We start from the raw sequence: 20,548 nt of genomic DNA, 5'->3' as shown, positions 1-20,548 counted from the left end.
GGGGCCTTGACTGTTGTTACTTGTATGACTGAATACCTGACCTGACCAAGAACAGCGTCAGGGAAGAGGAGTTTATTTTGGCTCCTGATCTGAAGGTGCGTTATATCACGTTATATCACGGCAGGGAAGAGTATCCAGCAGCAGCATGAAGCAGAATCCTCACATCTGACAGGATCAGCAATCAGGGACCTGACAGAACGTGGGGCCGGGCGGTAAACCTCAAACCTCCAACCCCCGAGTGACCTGCTTCCTGTAGCTAGATGGCATCTCCTAAAGGTTCCCAAACATCAACGCCAGCTGAAGATCATGTGTCCAAACACTTGCATCTGTGGAAGATATTTTACACATATGATAACAACCCATAGGGTCCGAAGTGGCTCTTAGCATGGCTTTGTGGCCATGCCACAGCCACAGAGCACTGACAGGGATGAAGGAGGAAGCCATGTGACTGTGCTCCCATGAGGCTCACATAAGTGCCCAGGTACACACTGCTCACTTTTGGAGCAGCACTAGGTTTTCATGGTTGGCAGTGACTAGATTCTCCTTGGCAGAAGTGTTACAGTTTCTTCTATAAATAGGGAGTCTCTGCACTTGTGGTTTCTAGACATTTTTCTAAAATGTTGACAGGTAGCGAATTTGCCCCAGTTCTTCATGTTGAGGGGACTGGTTTGGAACATAGTTTTTGAAGGAAATGACATTCTCTGATTTATGTTTCTTATAACTTGTACTTTTTGGTCATTTTAAAAATTGTATTATAGTGTACCTAACAAAATTTTCAAGTTTAGGTATTTTAAGTGTGTATTTCAGTGATATTAAAGGCATACACATTGCTGTGCAACCAACACACCTTACATCCCCAGGATATTTCCATCTTCTCAAAATGAAACTCTACCCACGCCTCCCATTCTCCAGTCTCTGGCAACTGGCATTTCCATCTCTTTGACTTGGTTTCTATAGGCATCTCATGTAAAGGGAAATACACAACATTTGTTCTTTAATATATAACTTATTCCATGTAGTATAGTGTCTTCAAATTCATCAGTGTTTTGGTGTGCCTCAGAACTGCCCCCCTTTTAAAGATGAATAATTCTCATGTATTTATATACTATAGTTTTGTCTCACTTTCACCTCTGGGTTATTAGGAACAATGCTTTTATTTTATTTTATTTATGAGAATTCTCTGTCACATTACAATATTTTGATCAGTGACAGACCACATGTAGGACTGCAGTCTCATGAGGTCACAATGAAGTGCAATTATAATACCTGATGATGCTGTGACCACTGTAAGGTCACAGAGCAATGTATTACCCATGCCTTTTGTGTTGTTGGACTAAACACACCTCATAAAAGTATAGTGCATAGCAGCTGGAGACACAGCTCTGTAGTTAAGAGTGCATACTAGTCTTGCAGAAAACTGGAGTTTGATTACAGCACCACCCCCTCAGGTAGCTCATACCCATCTGCAATGCCAGTTCCAGGGAGAGCCAATGCTTCTAGTCTCTGCAGACATCTGCACTTATATATACATACACTCCCACACACCACACACACACATGCTTAATTGAAAATAAAATATATCTTTTTAAAAAGTATAACACATGGAATTATTTAAAATGTATATTCAGTAATTTAAAAATGACTATATTTCTGGTTTTCAAGTTGCATGTGACTACACGGTATTTTGTCATTATTTTAGGGTGTACTGTTTTTTAAAAGGTTATTGTAAACCAGTGACCTCATACATCTTTCACTTACTTCAAGAATCTCTCAGTTACATCAAAAGCCCACATAAGGAACTGACTTAGACTACACAGCTTTGATAAACCTCACCATGATGCTTGCCTGGCTCTATTAAAAGGTCATAGACTCTTTGAGCATAAAGAATGTGTCTGCCTTGTTCACATCTTAGACCTGATCTATATGTCACATGGCAGATACCCAACTATTTAACAAATAGGAATGGATTTATTGATTCAGAAATATTCAAGCTCCAAATACAGACTGCAAGTCAGGCACTCAAGTTTTGTCTGAGAAAACTCAATGACATCTGCCATTCAGTCATCTGTGGAAAATATACCTGTCTTCCTTGTCTCACAAGCAAAATTATCTGGATTAATAGTATGTTGTGGCCAATTCTTTCTAGCGTCTGGACTTGACAATTAAAAAAACTGAAGCATGTTTGCTACTTGCATGATAAAACTAGGTGTACTGTAGATATTTACTGTGTACTAGGTACTGAATAAATACTGGAGATAGCGACAAATGGATGGGGCTGAAAAGTCCATGCATGATACTGATTTGAGGGGATGGGCGGCGGTGGGGAGGTTGTAGAAGGAATCGAGATGGATTGTGACAGACAAAGGCTCTGATGGGAAATAATGAAATCCTCATCAGTGGGAAAGTCTCACAACCTTCATTTTTTTTTTCAGCTCAGCCATCAATTAATAAACTAAATCTACTGCCACACACACTTCCTGTGCGGTATCGATGCTCTGGGTATCAGCCACCCTCAGAGCATCAAGAGCAGTCAGACCCCTTGTAGGTTTATTCCAAAAAGCATGGGTGAGGTTGTCCTACATTGTTCACCTCATAGAGCCACAGGTACAGTCCTGCTGGCCATGCAGCAGTGTGACTCCCTGCTGTGTGTGCTGTGAGAAGCACTGGACTCTTAGCAGAACGAGGAGAGTGCTCTCATTTAAAATCTGGCCTGTGTTGTTTAAATAGAGAACATGCTTTTGCCAACTGAGATTCCTCTCAGTCTTAATAGACAGTGGTGGGATGAAACATTAATCTCGTTTGAAAAGTTGTAGGCAGGATAATAACCTGGCATTGGTATGCCTCAGTGTTGTTCTTAAAGAGACATAAAAGGGATCCCAGAGGTAGGCCTCAGATCAGCAAAGTGCACAGCCAGCCAGTCATTGGAGGTTGCATTATTGCTACGTGTTCGGTGAAGGTAGCTGGTAGCATTCCTGTAGCAGGCTTGGAGGACAGAAAAGGCTGCCACACAAGCACAGTGCAGAGCAGCAATCAGAAGTCGGCTTTCCCCAAGTATGAAAATACTCCCGCAAAGAAAGCAGGGATGGATAGTCTCTGGGGACAAAACAGTTTGACTTGCTTCCTGCAGATAGATACTTGGGTAAGACCAGCCCAGGTGTATTTATGCTTTTGAATATATATTTCGTGGGCCTTTACACCAGAATTAGGAGCGGTATTCCCAAACCTCTCTCAGATTTACCAATTCAGAGTCTCAAGAGGTGAAGCACAATAAAATAGATGTTTTAAAGATGAAAAGCTTCTCTGAAAAGCCCCCACAAGTTTCCTTGGCTGACAGTCACACCTTCATATCTCATACAATCACCAGCCAGGAAAATATGTCCAAGGATTATGTCAAACACACCAAGGACAGAGAGTGTCCCCTTTACTGAACACATGAGCTCAAAGGTGTGAAGCTGGAATCTGTTTTGCTGTCACAGTGAAGAGTACTGGAGAGGGCAGGGGTAGCAGTAGCCTTTGACCACAGCATAGTTGCTGGTGGGGACGGCGACTCACATGGGGTTTTGTATTCCTTGGTTGCCTCTTCTTTAACTCAACTTTTATGTATTATATCAAATGTCAAAAAAAAACTAGTTTTCCCCATTAATAAGCATTTTTTTGACATCTAGAAGGCACCAGAGAAGCCAGACAGAATTGAAATTTGGGAAGAAAATGAAAGCAATTGATTTTAGGATAATTTAAAATGCCACATATAATTTTTTTTTTGGATCACATACCACCAGCATAAATCGCTGGCATATAAGCCTTGCTGGTGTGTTATTGCTGTGTAGCCTTTACTAGTATAGAACTGAAATGACTATATAGCCCAGGTTATCCTCAACTTCCGAACAGGGTCATTCACACCTGTAGGTATAATGCATCTAACCTTTTATTCAACAAATAGTTGCTGAGTAGCATCCAGATGTTGTATTTGGCCCTGGGGAGACATCATCAAATAACAGACAAAAAGCTCTGTTCTGTCCCCATGGAGCTGATATCCTTAAGGGTGTGACAGAGAATAAATCAGTCAGACAAGCTGGTTAGCATGCTGGAAGACATAAGTTCTATAAAGAGAAATAAAGCTGATAGAACACAAAAGTAACACCTGAGTAGAATTGCTGGAATTTTGATAGAGGAAAGTCGAGATCAAATCTCCCTGAAAAGAGAACACGTGTGCAAAGATGGGGAGAAAACGAGCAGTGAGCCATGCAGACATGGAAGGGCAAGGACACAGAGGAGGCATAGCATGTGAACAGATACTGGAGTGAGTGTGCCTGACCCAAGAGCAACAGGAAGGAAATAAATGAGGCTGGAGGAAAGTGAAGACAGAGCAAAGAACTCATGGGTTACAGGGAAGATGGATCATAGGACAGGCTAGAAGAGGGAACATGGTGCATGGACTTAGGTTTTACTTTGAAGAGAGGGAAGAACAGTGGAAGACTGAAAGATGGGAGCCATCTGATCCATTTTTTTCCTTTTTTCATGTTTTTTTAAATTAGGTATTTTCTTCATTTACATTTCCAATGCTATCCCAAAAGTCCCCCATACTCTCCACCCCCACTCCCACTTCTTGACCCTGGCATTCCCCTGTACTGAGGCATATAAAATTTGCAAGACCAATGGGCCTCTCTTCCCAATGATGGCCGACTAGGCCATCTTCTGATACATATGCAGCTAGAGACACGAGCTCTGGGGGGGGGGGTGGGTAACTGGTTAGTTCATATTATTGTTCCCCCATAGGGTTGCAGACCCCTTTAGCTCCTTGGGTACTTTCTCTAGCTCCTCCATTGGGAGCCCTGTGATCCATCCAATAGCTGACTGTGAGCATCCACTTCTGTGAGCATCCCCGGCATAGTCTCACAAGAGACAGCTATATCTAGGTCCTTTCAGCAAAAATCTTGCTAGTGTATGCAATGGTGTCAGCGTTTGGAGGCTGATTATGGGATGGAGATTCTACCTCACAACAGTCAGATTAGTTAAGATCAAAAATTCAGGTGACAGCAGATGCTGGTGAGGATGTGGAGAAAGAGGAACACTCCTCCATTGTTGGTGGGATTGCAAGCTTGTACAATCACTCTGGAAATCAGTCTGGCGGTTCCTTAGAAAATTGGACATAGTACTACAGGAAGATCCAGCAATACCTCTCCTGGGCATATATCCAGAAGATGTCCCAACCAGTAAGAAGGGCACATGCTCCACTATGTTCATAGCAGCCTTATTTATAATAGCCAGAAGCTGGAAAGAACCCAGATGTCCCTCAACAGAGGAATGGATACAGAAAATGTGGTACATCTACACAATGGAGTACTAATCAGCTATTAAAAAGAATGAATTTATGAAATTCCTAGGCAAATGGATGGACCTGGAGGGCATCATCCTGAGTGAGATAACCCAATCACAAAGGAACTCACACAATATGTATTCACTGATAAGTGGATATTAGTCCAGAAACTTAGAATACCCAAGATACAAGATACAATTTGCAAAACACATGAAACTCAAGAAGAACGAAAACGAAAAAACTTTGCCCCTTCTTAGAATTGGGAACAAAACACCCATGGAAGAGTTAAAGAGACAAAGTTTGGAGCTGAGATGAAAGGATGGAACATCTAGAGATTGATCCTTTTTTTTTTTTTTTCACTGTGATAACACCATTGAGAACATCTCTTGACAACAGGCTACAATGAAGGCCAGTTACACTTATTCAGGGCTGGTCATGACTTGAGTAAAGGCCTGATACTTTCCTCCAGGTGAAATATATTCATGACTTAGACTAGGACAATGAGCAACAGAAGGATGTGTTCAAGGCCTCTAGCCTGAGTAATGGTAAAGGAGGCGTCACTTTCTGTTAACTGGCCTGGAGACAGTTGAGAGTGAAACAAGTGTGTGGAGAGAAAGATCTGTAACTGCTTTAAACATGCTAACTATGCAGTAACCATGAGCTAGTCAAGTAGATGGTAGCTGAAGGTATACCACCCTTGTCAGCATATGAGTGATGACTAAGGTCAAAGGACTGGATGGCAGTAATCTGGCATTGTTTTTCAAGGGTTTAAGAACTACCCAATTCATCCAACTAGTGGTTTTCTAGCACATTAAAGGAATTAAGCAAAAAAAAAAAAATAGTTAAACTCCATGCATCACAATAATAATATGAAGTTATCACTTTGTCAAAGTAATATGGAAGAATGCATACTCAGAACCCCACAGAGTGTGTGCATATGGGTTTTAGCTTATTAAATTCACATGACTCAGGGACTACCCATTGATGTTGGTTTAGTCAGCTGGTAAGAACCCAAGCCCTTAACAATTGGAACAGAGGTCTATCAAAGACAACAGGAACTGCCCTGGCTCAGCTTCTCCAATCAAAACCCAAATATCTTAGCTCCTCCTAGAAACTAAGCAAAGCTTGATCAGGGGCCGTGCTCTGATCTCATGCCACCATTTCCTAGCTCTTTTACTTCTTAGTCTGTATTCTCCTAAAGTGGAGATGCTACCATCTACTTCACGTAAGCCTTGAATAGAATAACAATTGTGAAGTATTTTACAATTACCCTTTTGATTTCTAACTTGGTCCCCAATAGTCTTAATTACAATAAAAGTCCAGAGTGTCCCAACACTTTTTCTTTGCAGACTTTTAGTAAATTGAAAGGTGACTAAATCAGACTACAACTTGTAATTTTAGAAAGTTCCTGGTCCAGTGAATAGTTAGTAGTGATAATTGCTGAGTTCTCGTTAACTCTGAGACCACCAGGGGGCACCTCAAGAAATTAACTTTGAAAAAGGAGTACACTAGTTGAAGACTGTAAGGAGCTTGTGAACTTTCAAATAAGACCTGCACTTTGGAAGCAGAGAACACGGTGCTCTTGATATACACATCTTACGATTTAAATTCCTTGCTCACAGCAAAATTCCATACAGGCTGTGAATCCCTTGGACTAGGTCACATACTTGGGATAAGATTGCAATTGTGAAGGACATCTGGGTCTTTCTTCTTCAGCTGCAGTCAAATATGACCCTGCTGCTAGACCAGGCTATTAAATCAAACAACTAAGTCATTTCCAGAGAACAGGCATAGTGGATGCCTCTATTTTAACAGTGATGTTGGAGAATTAGTTTGTTAACTCTGTTGTACCAATTCTTTTTCTCATAGTGGATAAATAGATAATGTATAATTGAGCCAAGCTGATGGCTAAGTTGTGTAGCTTCATAGCCCCAAATCACATTGCCTTTATTGACAAGTAACCTTGAATTACTAGTAATAAATGACTAGAAGGTTTATTGTTTCTTCAGCATGTTATAACTTTAACTAAATAAAGTAAGTAATTAGATGCATAATGTGTATTCTATTCAGTTAAAATTATACAAGTCAAAAAAATTATACAAGTCACTCAGACTATTGATACAGATCTAAGTCAGATATGTGGATCTGTCTATCTACAAATAGATCTATATGTGTACATGTCTAGATTATATATGAATATATGTACATGTGTATGTATTTAATATTTAAATATCACCTAAATGTTCCTACATGCTATATCTAATAACATAATATTTAGGGTATCACATTCACCAAACAATGTAGGCCAAGTACAGTAACAAGAATGGAGTTTTTGTTCTGCCAAGTCTGAGAAGTCTTCATGGAGAAAATAAAAGTGTCAGTTAATATAGGACAATGGAACTACTGTGTTAACATGTGGGCCTAGAAATAGGTTTAACACAACATATTTATGAATGGATAGATGAATGATAGTCACTTCATGAATGGGAAAGAGAGAAATTAAATACAGAGGACAAACTATAGATGAGAACACAATGTTTTCTGAACAGAACAAGGGAATCTCTCTGGAGACTTATTTACCAGTGGCCTTACTTACCAGGAAGCTGGCCAATGGAGAACGTGCCAGCTTATCTTTGCTTTTCTGTTTTGCTTTACTTTGTCTTTCTGTCCCTTTTCACAGTCAGTGCCTCCATATAAGGGAAAGACTGAGTCTTATTTCCAAAGAGAAGAGTGCTCATTATGAGCAAGGTAATTTACTGTCACCAACAAGTGATATATTTATTGTGTAGCTGGTTATAACTAAGTCTTCTGTTGAGTGATAGGGGAGTTAACACCTGCATTTTACCAGTGTCATTCACCACTCTGGTTGCTTCCCAAGGCTATTTTCACTTTTTCTATCCTTAGCATTTCCTTCAGGACTCTGGACATGAATGCTTTCTCCCTTGGCCTGAATGGAGCAGCCTGCTTAGTGAGTAGAGCTCTCTGCCAGCTTCCCAGGGATGGAGCCACAGACCCACCTCCTAAATGATAAAGACAGCCAAACTTATCTTTTGTGCTTTAGAAAGGAGAAGTCATAGGTTTTTGTTTTTGTTTTTGTTTTTGTTTTTTTAGACACATTAGAAAAACTTGAATTATTCTGATAAATTCATACTGAAGATTCAACTTTAAACATGTATTCATAAAAAACTTTAAAGAATTCTTCTATATCACCTACAATCAAATTGGTATGGTTTAAATAAAAAAAAATCAAAGGACTATAACCAGAAACGTTATTCAATTAATTCTCAGTAATGGATTAATAAAAATTATTGTCTATGAGACCCACCACTGGACAAAGTGCAGAATGAGAGACTTTGAGGGTTTGTTAATGAGAGTCTTAAATGGGGTTTATTCATTTAAGCCCTCTCCTCAAGGCTCAGGGATCTATTCAGAAGAGGAGGCAAAAATACTGTAAGAGCCAGAGCTGGTGAATGACTCCAAGGAAAGGGTGTCTTCCAGACATGACTGGAGTGCGGCAGCACACAAAAGGCCTGCACAGGTTCCAGCCAGCTGGGTCCCAGCACTAAGAAGAGGAAGTGGACACAGGCTCCCATTGCTACCCAGAAACTATCTGCAATTGATAGCTGCCAGCAAAGGAACTCAGTTTTCTCCAAAGGATTCTCTCTGGGTATAGTGACCACACTTCCTGGGAAGCCCCATGACCAGAACTCAATTGTATTTTTGTCTCATTTTGCTTTATTTGGGCCATTGTTGTTGTTCTCTCATTTTGCTTCTTTATTTTGATGTTTTTGGGGTTTTTTTTAATGTGGCTATCTATTTGTTCATTGTTCTTTTGTTTTTGTTTTGTTTTTTTTTTTTGAGAGAGAGAGAGAGAACATAAACTTGGGAAGTATGGAGGCAGAGAAGATCTGAGAGGAATTAGGAGAGGGGAAAACATGATCAAAATATATTGTATAAAATTGTTTTTCAATTAAAAATTTTATCTGTGTCTGAAGACCTAATGTGAATTGAATAGTGAAAACTTTTTATTATTATTATTATGTTTTTGGTTAGAACTAAAAGTTTCATCACGGTGGTCTTTATTGAGTTGGTTTTTGGTTGGTTGGTTGGTTGGTTGGTTGGTTGGTCTTAATTGTTTTGCTTTTCTTAAACAAAGAATCCACTTAATTTAATACTTCTAAACTGTTTTCTTTTCTTTGAAAGATATACCATTTTCCCACTCTACTGACTACATGAAAATGACCCCAACTGCCCCTAAAATGTTTTTAGCTTCAAATCACAGAGTCTATGTCATTCAAATAACACTGCTGTAAAACCTCCTTCTGCTAACTGAAGGGGATGGCAACCCCATAGGAAGACCAACAACATCAACTAACCTGAACCCCTGGGAGCTCCCAGAGACTGACTGACAACCAAAGAGCATACAGGGGCTGGTCCATGGTTCCCAGCACATATGTAGCAGGGGACTGTCTTGTCTGGTCTCAGTGGGAGAGCATGCCCCTAATCCTGTAAAGACTTGATGCCCCAGGGTGAGGGGGATATGGAGGTTGGTCTCTCAAAGGCAAAGGAGAGGGTGGATAGGGGAGAAACTCTGAGAGGGGGACAGGGAAGGACAATATTTGGGATATAAATAAATAAAATAGTTAATTTATACTAAGTAAACAAACAAACAAACACTCCTTATTTCCATCCTGTGAATTACTGAGACTTGTGGGGTGTAAACAATGTCAGATAACAACCTAACATGTCACGTCTGATATACCCTGCCCATCCAGGATTGGAAGCCATTCACACATAGTCCAGGACTGGACGAAGGCCTTGCTGTGTTAGTTACACAGCGACTGCATGTGGATGAGAAACTAGGGTGTAACAGTGAATAAAAACCTTCAGTCAGCTTTGTATCGGGAGAGCTTTACAGGAGAATGATGTGAAGGGAAAGGGGAAGAAAACCAAGCAGCACAAGATCCCTGTTTCAGCACAACTTGGAGAGAATGACTGATTTGGGTTGGTCTTGTTGCCAAAAGGGATGACTCAGGCGTTCCAAACCAGAGCTGGAAATCAGGAGGATGCCTGAAGCCTGAAGGGAGAACAAATTGTCAGGATGTGATTGACCGTAAGGCTTCAAAATCAACTGCACCAAAGATGAGCTTGGACAGTTGCCCAGAACACAACTGAATGGTGATGTTCATTTAGGCCCTGACTGTGGAAATAAAATAAAATGTAGTGATTGTACTCTGTTAGACATACAGATGTGCTCACGCTTTCCAATTTCCCCAACTGGGGATCTGGTGTCGCTCTCCCTGTCGCTGCTGTTTCATGCTTCACCTGTATTGCTGTAGCTTTGGATGCTTACTGACTGCCAGGTACTTGGCAAAGAAGTAGGCTCCAGGTGGAGGTAGCCTTCTCATGGCTGTGTGCATTGCAGGTGGCTGGGGAAGGGCTTTTCACCTTGGAAATGATTTCTGTATTTGCGTTGCAGTCTCGGAGAGTGTGTATGTCTGTGCTGGCCTTTCCAGGGTTAACTGTTCCTAGATTTGGCCTATGAATCTGGCCTCTTTTAAGGCATGATACCATTTTTTTCTCTGGGAATACCAGAAGAAGACTGGGTTTGCATGGCCAGGAGAAGATTTGCCTCTCTCTCTCTCTCTCTCTCTCTCTCTCTCTCTCTCTCTCTCTCTCTCTCTCTCTGTGTGTGTGTGTGTGTGTGTGTGTGTGTGTGTGTGTGTGAGCTCACATGTGTGTTCCAGTTCTGCACATACATCCTAAAGTCACACTCCACCTTATTTGGTTGGTAAGAAGTAGGAGTTTGAGGCAGTTTCTCAGGTAGCCCCGGCTGGCCTGGAACTCACTGGGTTCTTAAACCTCTGATCCTCCTTCCTTCCTCCCTCCCCAGGGCTGTGATTGGAAGTTGTGTCTCTACACCCATTTCTTGGAGCATTAAGGATCATAACTAGGTCCATGGATAATGAGCAAGCACTCACAGGAATCACACCCAGGAAGTTGTACAACCCAGCACTCTACCCACTTCCCCAGCCTCTTGTGTTTTGAGACAGGGTCATTCACTGAGCCTGGAACTCTGTCACTAGGTTAACTGGCCATTGAGTCCCAGGAATCTGCCTCTCCAGAGCTGGGATATAAGCTTTTCTGTGGGCTCTGGGGAATCTGAACTCTGGTCTTTATGTTTGCATCTCCCCAGCCTTAAGCTGGAAATGTCTTTTATCTGCTATTTCCTTGCTTAATGAATGCTTTCTTTAAAAAAAAAAAAAAAAAAAGGCAAAAAACCAAAAATACAAAAAAAACTTATCAATTGAATTGATAATAAGCTTTCTGATGTCTGAGGTTTGCCTCTCTGTAAAAGTCAGTCTCAAGGAAGCTACACTGCTTTTCTTTGTCTTGAGAAACCACAAAGAAGGAAGTAGCCCTCATTACTGTCCCTAACACAAAGCCTCCTGAAAGCAACTCAGAAAATGTCTCAGCCTGACTGTAAGAGTCCAGCTCTATAGAACAAACAAGTTTCTGATAAGTAGTTTTTACATACTGTATTTAAAAACAAAAAAACAAAAACCACTGAAACCAGCAAGGTGGTGACTCAGGCAAAGAAGGGGAGGGTAGAACGTGAGATTTCTTTCCACTCCTTATTATAAGTTTCTCCACCTGAGTCAGACTTGGAGAATGTTGGGCCCTGCCCCGTCTTTACTCACTCCTCACCACAGTCTAAAGTTTTCAGGAGCTAACTTAAAGCAAGTGGGGATTTTTCCATCTACCCAAGTGGAAACGGTGTTGTAAGATACTCGAAGGTTTATTGGTCTCTATCTGGATACTTGTTCTCTTCATGTCTAAAGTTTAGTTTAAAATAGGATAACCAAAACCTGTCCCTCATAACTAGCAACAGCAGGAAAGTGTCTTTGAAGGCTTGACTTGCTATAGGTGAACCACCAAAGCTGACGCAAGCCAAACAAAGGATCCCACATCTCCTCCGTTCATGCAGTCTCTATCTTTCATTGGTTCTTTGATGACCTTTTAGTCACCCATATGTCAAATTGTATTGTACCTTAAAAGCAAGATAGGAAGAAAAGTGAGGTAAACTTACTTCCTGCTCTTGGCACAAACGTGTTTTAAATAAGCTACGTGTGAGCTGTGTCTTTGGGAAGAACACGTGCAATGTAGTTTTTGATCTTCGTTTTATAGATGTACATAAGTACTACAAGGCCTGTTTTGATTGTACAATTGAAAACAAATGTGATCCAAATTCGTAGCACTCTGTGTCTAACAGGTTTGTAAATAACAGCTCTCGTTAAGCATGTGACATGCTAAGCATTGTAAGCTAATGGCTTTGGAAACCTGGAATATCCTCACATTTATTATGGCTTTGGTCTGCTAATAACCCATTTTGCACTGTATCCTTGGGCTCTCTCATAGGCTAAGGTTGTAATACATCATGTGTTCTCAGAAAAAAAGGGAGCCTAATCCGTTTATTTTGCAATGACCTCAGTCACTTTCTGCTAAGTGCTTTATTTACTGCATTGGTTTGAGCTTTATTGCTGTGAAGAGACACCATGACCAAGGCAACTCTTATAACAGAAAACCTTTAATTGGGTCTGGCTTATAGGTTCAGAGGTTTAATCTGTTATCATCATGGCAGGAAACACGGCAATCTGCAGGCAGACATAGTGCTGGAGGAACTGAGAGTTCTATATCTTGGTCTGAAGACAGGAGACTGAAATTCCACACACTAGGAGGAGACTGAGTATAGAAGACCTCAAGGCTTCACCCCATAGTAACACATGTCCTCCAATAAGACCACACCCACCCCAACAAGGCCACACTACTAGTGCCACTCTCTATGGGACAAACATTCAAACATATGAATCTATGGGGGTCAAACCTATTCAAACCACCACACTTAGAAATTAACAAGTATCTCTAATAAAAGTATTGCTTAAGAATTATGGTTTCAAGGACTGGAGAATTGGCAGAACACTAGTGAACTGTCCTGGCTAATCTTCCAAAAGACCTGATTTGATTCTCTAATTTTTGCTCTGAAACAGCAAACCAAACTAATACAAGCCAGAAGCACAGGAAATTGACAATGCAGGCAGTCAAAGACAAGGGTAGAAAAATATCTTTCACAAAAAACGTCATTCCTTTTTTGAAGTTTTGAAATCTGTGTATCATATTTTGCAAAAGGAAACTTTAATCAACTATCAAATCAAGCTAGAGAGACAGTATCCGCTTGGGACTTTCTCACATTCTCCTTTCCACATTTTGTATGTAGCTCTTCCTTTTGTTCCAAGGGACAATTCTAACAGGTTAAAAAAAAAATCTTTAGAGGACATGGTATCAAAGGTCTGCAGAAAGCCATGCTGGCTATTGGTACCTTAAGGAGTATTTTCTGGATCCACAACTCTGGACTATTAATAGTCAGCATAGTTCAATTGTATTTAGGTAAATTTTTTACTGCAGATTTTACAGGGTATCTCAGAGAATTAAAATCAGAGGTAAATATCCAAAAGTTGTCTATATATAACTAAGTTTAAAGAAATCTCTATTGCCGATTCATATACCCAGCACCAGCATTCTCTTCCTTTTCTTGCTTCCAATCTTCCTGAATATCGAATTGGTATCCATGACAAGAGGAATCCAGATTACTTCACTTCCTCCTCCTCTTCCTCCTCCTCTTTCTCCTCCTCCTTCTCCTTGTCCTCCTCCTGCTTCCCTTCCTCCTCACAGCAGATTGGCTTCTTCCAAATAACAGAAGCATGTCTACTGTTGCTTTGCTGGTTTTATGTTTCAGAGCTTTAACCATACCAAGCAAGATGACTGTTCATTACCAACTTCTAACTCCTGGAGAAAAGCTCAGATAGGACTAGCTTGAATTGTATTAAAGAATTAGAATACCCTTTGGGTCCATTTGAACAAGGTGTCTAGCCATCTCCTTCCTCCCAGATGTCTCATACTGTGTAAATAAGTTGGTTCCCATGATTTAAACAGACTGGGTGTGGTAGTTCCTCACAGAAGAAGTGCTGGCATGACCATCGGTACATGGCTACTGTTGCATAGATAGTGTATGCAAACAATGCAGGAAATTGGGTGATTCTAGAGTCCCATTTACTAGCTAATGTTGCCTAGGATCTTTTAGAATGGTTAAAACTGTGTTGCATAAAGTTCAGGATGGTGGGACAAGGTTACTGTACATAAAAGGAGCTTAGCAGAGAGAAGAGGAGGACACAGCCATGGAACATCGCCAACATGAAGCAGAGGGCCCTGGACCTCCTGGCTCTTTACACATTAAACCCTTATGTTTCTCCCAGCTGCCTCTCTGTTCCCTCCTGCCTTACACCTCTTTTTAATATTTTCTCCCAAATGAAGTCCTTGTGTGTTACTTATAAGTCAGTCCTCTTCCAGAAAAGCCACACTGTACTTGAGACAAACATCTAAAAATAAGGAAAATCTTGTGTCCCCTTGTTCTTTTCTTGGGATCACAGAATCTGGTGATTTAAAAAGACCAACCTTGAGAACCATCACACCCACACATTGCCAAATCTCACTTCTGGTATCCATGACAAGAGGAATCCAGGCAGCTTGACCATATGTCAAAGTAGAACCTACCACTTTTCAGGAAAAGCCATTCACTCTTTAGACTGGTTATCCTATTAGAAGTACTACTTTCAAGAACCTCCAGCTGGCTGAAGTTCATCTTCCTTTGCTGCTTCCATCTCTTGGTGCCAGTTCTTCCACCTGGAAACAGAGGGTTCCAGTATCTTCCCACCATGTCTTTCAAGAGAGCCACTCTGTTCACTGCATTGCTATCGAAGATTATTGTCGCAATTCAGCATCTTTTCAAACTGTTCTCTATTTCTGTAATATAGGACATCAAGTCCACCATTACCGTGAGGATTTTCTTTTTAAAACTTTGCTTATGTATTTCTCTTACTTCCCCCCTCATATCTACTAGTAATTTTTCAGATATGGAAAGACCTGGACAGAAAGAACAATACTAGTCACTGCTTTCATTATAGCTAAAGAACCTCCAGTCACAAAAATTATTGTTCCCAGTAGGAAGACCATACCTGTGCTCTCATGCTCAAGAGTGGAGAGTAATTTGGTTAAATTAAGTTTAAATGATTAAAAGGTATTTAAGTTTTACAAGTGTGCTGCCAGGAGGAGGGAGTGTTGTGAAAATTTAGGTATCAGTAGTTAAAATTGGGATGAAATGGGATGTGGCAATTTACAAATTCTTATAATTCTTAAAATTGAGCTTTCTTTATTTCTAATACTAGCACTCATATGCTCTATTAAGTCAAAGCCCGTGAGCAAAGTAAACCTATATCAGGAGTCACACTTAACAAGCTTTTGTTTTAAGTGCAAAAAGAACTTGAAGGTAAGATTCCAAAGAGCAAACGACCCTGGAGGAACTAACAGTTTAGAAACTATAACACAATCCTTTGCTCCCTCCTTAAGGGTGCCATTTAAGCCAACGAACTGATAAAAGCAAGAGACTACAGTGTTGGGGTGGTGTCATAGTCAGAGTTTCTATTCCTGCACTAACATCATGACCAAGAAGCAAGTTGGGAAGGAAAGGGTTTATTTAGCTTACACTTCCACATTGCTGTTCATCACCAAAGGAAGTCAGGACTGGAATTCAAGCAGGTCTGAAAGCAGGAGCTGATGCAGAGGCCATTGGAGGGATATTTCTTACTGGCTTGCTTTCCCTGGCTTGCTCAGCTTGCTTTCTTATAGAACCCAAGACTACCAGCCCAGGGATGGTACCACCCACAAGGGGACCTCCCCCCTTGATCATTAATTGAGAAAAATGCCCCACAGCTGGAACTCATGGAGGCACTTCCCCAACTGAAGCTCCTTTCTCTGTGATAACACCATCCTGTGTCAAGTTGACACATAACACTAGCCAGTTCAGGTGGGTAACACAACATGGGAGGTTAGCTGAAAGAGGCTCATAATTTTTTGTTCTAGAAACATAAAGAAAAGCAGACTCAATTTGAGGAAGTGGGAGTGAGGGTTGGAATCATTCAGAGGCACTTCTGACTCATGTAAAACAGACATAGTAGATCTCACTCTTATTTGTAGCCACTTAGGGACTCATCAAGAGGAGAGTTACTTCAGAAAATAGAACAGGATATTCTATTTCTATAATTATAATATCAATAAATTCTATTTTATTTTAGTCTAAATTAATTAGGCACAGTAGCCTCAATGCTGACATCGAGGGACTTTTCCCCTACCAATCTTCATAATCCTAAACCTGGCCCTCCTCCTTCTTGCTCCCCTCCTACTAAGGGAGTTCAAAAATACACATAACAAGCGAAGGATAGAATGGGTGACCTAACCCCACAGACTCAGAACTAACCAGTAAAGTGAAAATTAAAGGTTATGCTGCCTTGCTGACCTCACAAGGTTCAATCCACTGTGTTTGGGTTTAACCCTAATCCCATTTGGTTACCAAATTTAAGGGAATAAACAGCCTCCAACAGCTTGAAGTGGCCCACGACACAGAGAAAATAAAAACCCCTTAGAGTGAGAAGAGTCTGTGCATCGATAGGTAGAGTTTGTGGCCACATTTCTCAGGCTACTCTCAACAATCCAGACCCAGGATCACTTAGCCACCCTCCTAGTGTCATAAGGGCATAGACAGGATTCTTATTGTCACTCTAGAATTACAAACTTCATACTTAGCATTCTGGATTGGATATTCATTTTCTTTATTCATAAACAAAAGCAGAATCACCTAAGTGTCAATTTCCTTACTTATATAAAATTATTTTCTTTCTCCAATAGGTTGTTTGGCTTTTACAAGGGAATTATCCCACCCATTTTAGCTGAAACACCAAAAAGAGCTGTCAAGGTAAGTACTGTGTGCTTTCCCTCCAAATGTCAACAGAGGTCGGCAATAGCTTCAGTACCAAGGCACCCATGGTAATCAAGAGAAGGCTTCATTCACTTCCCTTAACTCACATCACTTAAACACTAAAAATTTTAATGCAGAAATTATAGGATAATACTTATCATAATTAGACTTGGACTGTCTCTCAAATATAAATATTTGTTTGTAAGGGTTTTTTTTTTCCAGCAAAGGTGTAATGAGGAACACACACACACAAATAAAAAAACAGTGTCTAAAACTCATTTAATTAAATCACAAATCCACAAAAATGCTTGGACCTTTTCTCAAGCAATTCAGAGATATCAATTTGGAGCAATGAATATTAAAGAAAAACATGTAGAGTATCCTGAAATAATTTCTGTCTTATGAAATAGACTACTTATTTGTGGATGGTTATCAAATAATATTTTTAACAAGTCAACTTTTGCTCCCTTTAATATCTTCTGTTAAAATTCTCTGTTGTTGTCTACAGAATTCTTATTTGCATTTCTTTAATGTATAACTCTGGAGATTTGTGCACTATTTGTTGGCGATCAGGGCACGACCGAGAATGTGTGCCAGACCCTTGAAGGATAAAAGACCTGCACACTGTTTCCCATGTGTTCTTCCAGGCAAAACTCCTAGTTGCAGTGGCTCTAACTGGCATGGCTCTCCCATCCACCCCCATCACTGACATCACCAAATGCAGCTTTGTCTTTTTATAAAAATAGCCTAAGAATAGACATAAAGACTTCCTTTCCAACTTTATGCCACTTATTTTAATGACATCAAGCTTTTTCACATACTCAATTTTTATCCCCAATATTCCTGAAAAGCAAGAAGGAGCAGCTTACACACTGTGACTGAGTAAGTGAAGAGGTTGACTGGGCTTCAAAAACATGATGAAGTAACTAACATATATACACAAACATCAAACTTTTGCATTATGTCAAATAGTAATGTAATAGAATTTAGTCTCAGGTCTCAAGTTCAGAGAAGAAAGCTTCCCAGCATGCTCCCCCTATAACCGTGTTGTCTTTGTTGCCCTGGTTTTTTGTGCTTTCCTTGTATTATTGCTTCAACCCAAATTTCATTACGAGGATCGGAATCGCAGTCGAGGATCTGGAAAAAGTTCACCAAAGTACACAAAAGGGCTGAATTGAATTATGAAATGGCTTCACTTGATAAAAGATTGCCCAAGTAAACAAACAGAACAGAGTTCCTGTTCAAAAGGAAAGTCACTTTGTCTCCCTGGAATAATATATTCATTTGTTCAGTGTTTTCCATGTGTAAATAAAGTGAATTGTAATTAGCCTTCTTCCTGTAGCCATTTCCCTTAACGCTATATATTGGAGACAATTTACACTTTAAGAGGATTAAGTTTTATCAATGTTGAACAATCTTTTACAAAAAGAGAAAGAAAAAAAAAACCTGAGCTTTGTAAAACTGAGTAAGTCTGAAAAAAACCATAACAAAGCAGTGTTCCATGCCAGAACAATGGTTAACAGATGAACTGCTGGGCAGCTGGGTCTGGTGGATGTGTCCCAGACATCTTGTAGCAAGTAGATTTTACCTTAAAATTATTGAGACATATGGTAAGTACGTTGGCTTTTTAAGTTGAAGTTATAGTGAAGTGTATCTTTGCCAGATGGATAACACCAGTTTTTCAACACAAATTATGAAAACATTCATTTTATAGATATTTATCCTAGGATTTGTGAGGAAAGCAGCCCCCTTATTATAACCATTTCATACCTCATAAACTATTTCATTGTGTGTCATCGAAGTTTGTCTCAGAAAAAAATATTCAAAAATTGCGGGGGGGGGGGGGGGCATCTACATGCATATACCATGCAGGTATGTCTCCCTTGGGATGAACACTTTAGTTACAATTGTTACTATAATCAGAAACTGACAACTTTATGCTTGTCTGTATTTTATTGTTTGAAATGAGGTTCATCATTATAGTAGTAAGACTTGTAAATAAATTAAATTTCTCCTTTCAACAATGAATGCAGAATCAAACTGCAATCAATGAACAGAAGGGAAGACTTGAGCAGAGGCACTGGGAGGTGGCAGACAGCAAGTTCTGGCTTCTATTCCTGCAGTCTTCTATTTGGCATCCCAAGGCTAGAAATGAAATTGTTTTCTGTGTTCAAATCTCCAAGGACTCTTTACCATGACCAAACTAAAGAGGGTTATAAACTGTGAAGGCTTCTTGTTCCCTATTGTGTTTCTGCACCTACTGTGTGCAGAACATAGTTGGTGTATAAATGAGTAAATGAAACAGGAAGAAATTTATAGGGAAAAGAATTTGTATGTGGAGATGATCTCTTCCATTTCTCCAAATCCTCATATTTATTATTCAAAGTTTCTTGAATGCCAAGACCTCACTTCTGATTGGGATACAGTAACAGGACCAGATTAACTGTCCCACATGAGCAACAGCATGAACAGTACCAACGAGCAAAGTACATGAAACAAGGGTTTTGTCTTCGAGACACTGACATCACATAATAAAGGACACTAACATCTGCGAGAGAGGAAACAAACAAGGTGGGCCCTATGAGTGACCCAGTGTACTGCCCTGAGCAGGTTTTTAAGGCCCTAAGTAAGGAGAGGAAATAAAGACCGAAACCAGTAGTGTCCTTAGTTCAATCAGACTGTAGGAATAGTAATGTTTCTAGAGTTGATGAGATGGGGGAAGAAGGGACTGAGGTCTTCAGAGAAACCCTCTCAAGTATTCAGCCTTAGAAGCCTGTGAGAGAACTCCTACCATCCAAGAAAGGACAGACTATCTAAGAGATCAGAGGATCCTATGATAGTGCACAGGGCTAGCAGGAGTCCCTGTGCCTGCCAGCCACTCTGGAAAGCCTGTTTTCCAAGGGCAATGAGAAGAGTGCTCAGAAGGATCCTGCCCTAAGAGTGGAGATGAGCACTTCTCATTGATTAGAAGATTCGAATGGCTTTCGCACAACCCAACTGTGTCTGAGCACAGAATAGCCAGGATAGTAGGTGTCTCAATGGGTTGGTTAATGAGCACGGTCTGAAAAGAAAAAAGAAAAACAGAGACAGAAAAATGAAGGACTAGAATTGTCCCCAGGCATCCACTTGGAAAGCCTCATAAGTGTGGATAGAGTTATGGGCTGAGTCCACATCCCTAGACTTCTTATCATTCCAGTTTTGTCTTTAATCTTCAAAACAGCAGAAAGCCCGAGAGGGAAAAAAGACAAACACACATTGAACAAACGCATCTCACACCATAAATTCCTAAGGAAATAGGGATTTCCATGAGGCCTATCACCTCCCAAAACATTCAGGACCCAACACCAGCATGGAGAAATGCTTCC

General features: G+C 40.3%; 1 protein-coding gene across 2 annotated transcripts in view; it reads left to right on the top strand.

Moving 5' to 3' along the window:
- Slc25a21 (solute carrier family 25 member 21) overlaps nt 1–20,548 on the top strand; it is a 490,501-nt gene that overhangs the window by 413,804 nt on the left and 56,149 nt on the right. For both annotated transcript variants that reach the window (XM_021179180.3, XM_085830388.1), the window contains one exon: nt 17,114–17,180. In XM_021179180.3, coding sequence (XP_021034839.1) covers nt 17,114–17,180 — 67 coding nt within the window. The remainder of the gene's footprint in view (nt 1–17,113; nt 17,181–20,548) is intronic.

Source organism: Mus caroli, unplaced genomic scaffold, assembly GCF_978045245.1.
Source record: "Mus caroli unplaced genomic scaffold, Mus_caroli_1 scaffold_14, whole genome shotgun sequence".
In the NCBI taxonomy this organism is placed as follows: Eukaryota; Metazoa; Chordata; class Mammalia; order Rodentia; family Muridae; genus Mus; species Mus caroli.
The sequence above is the reverse complement of the archived record's forward strand: the minus strand, read 5'-3'. Positions and strand labels throughout refer to the sequence as shown.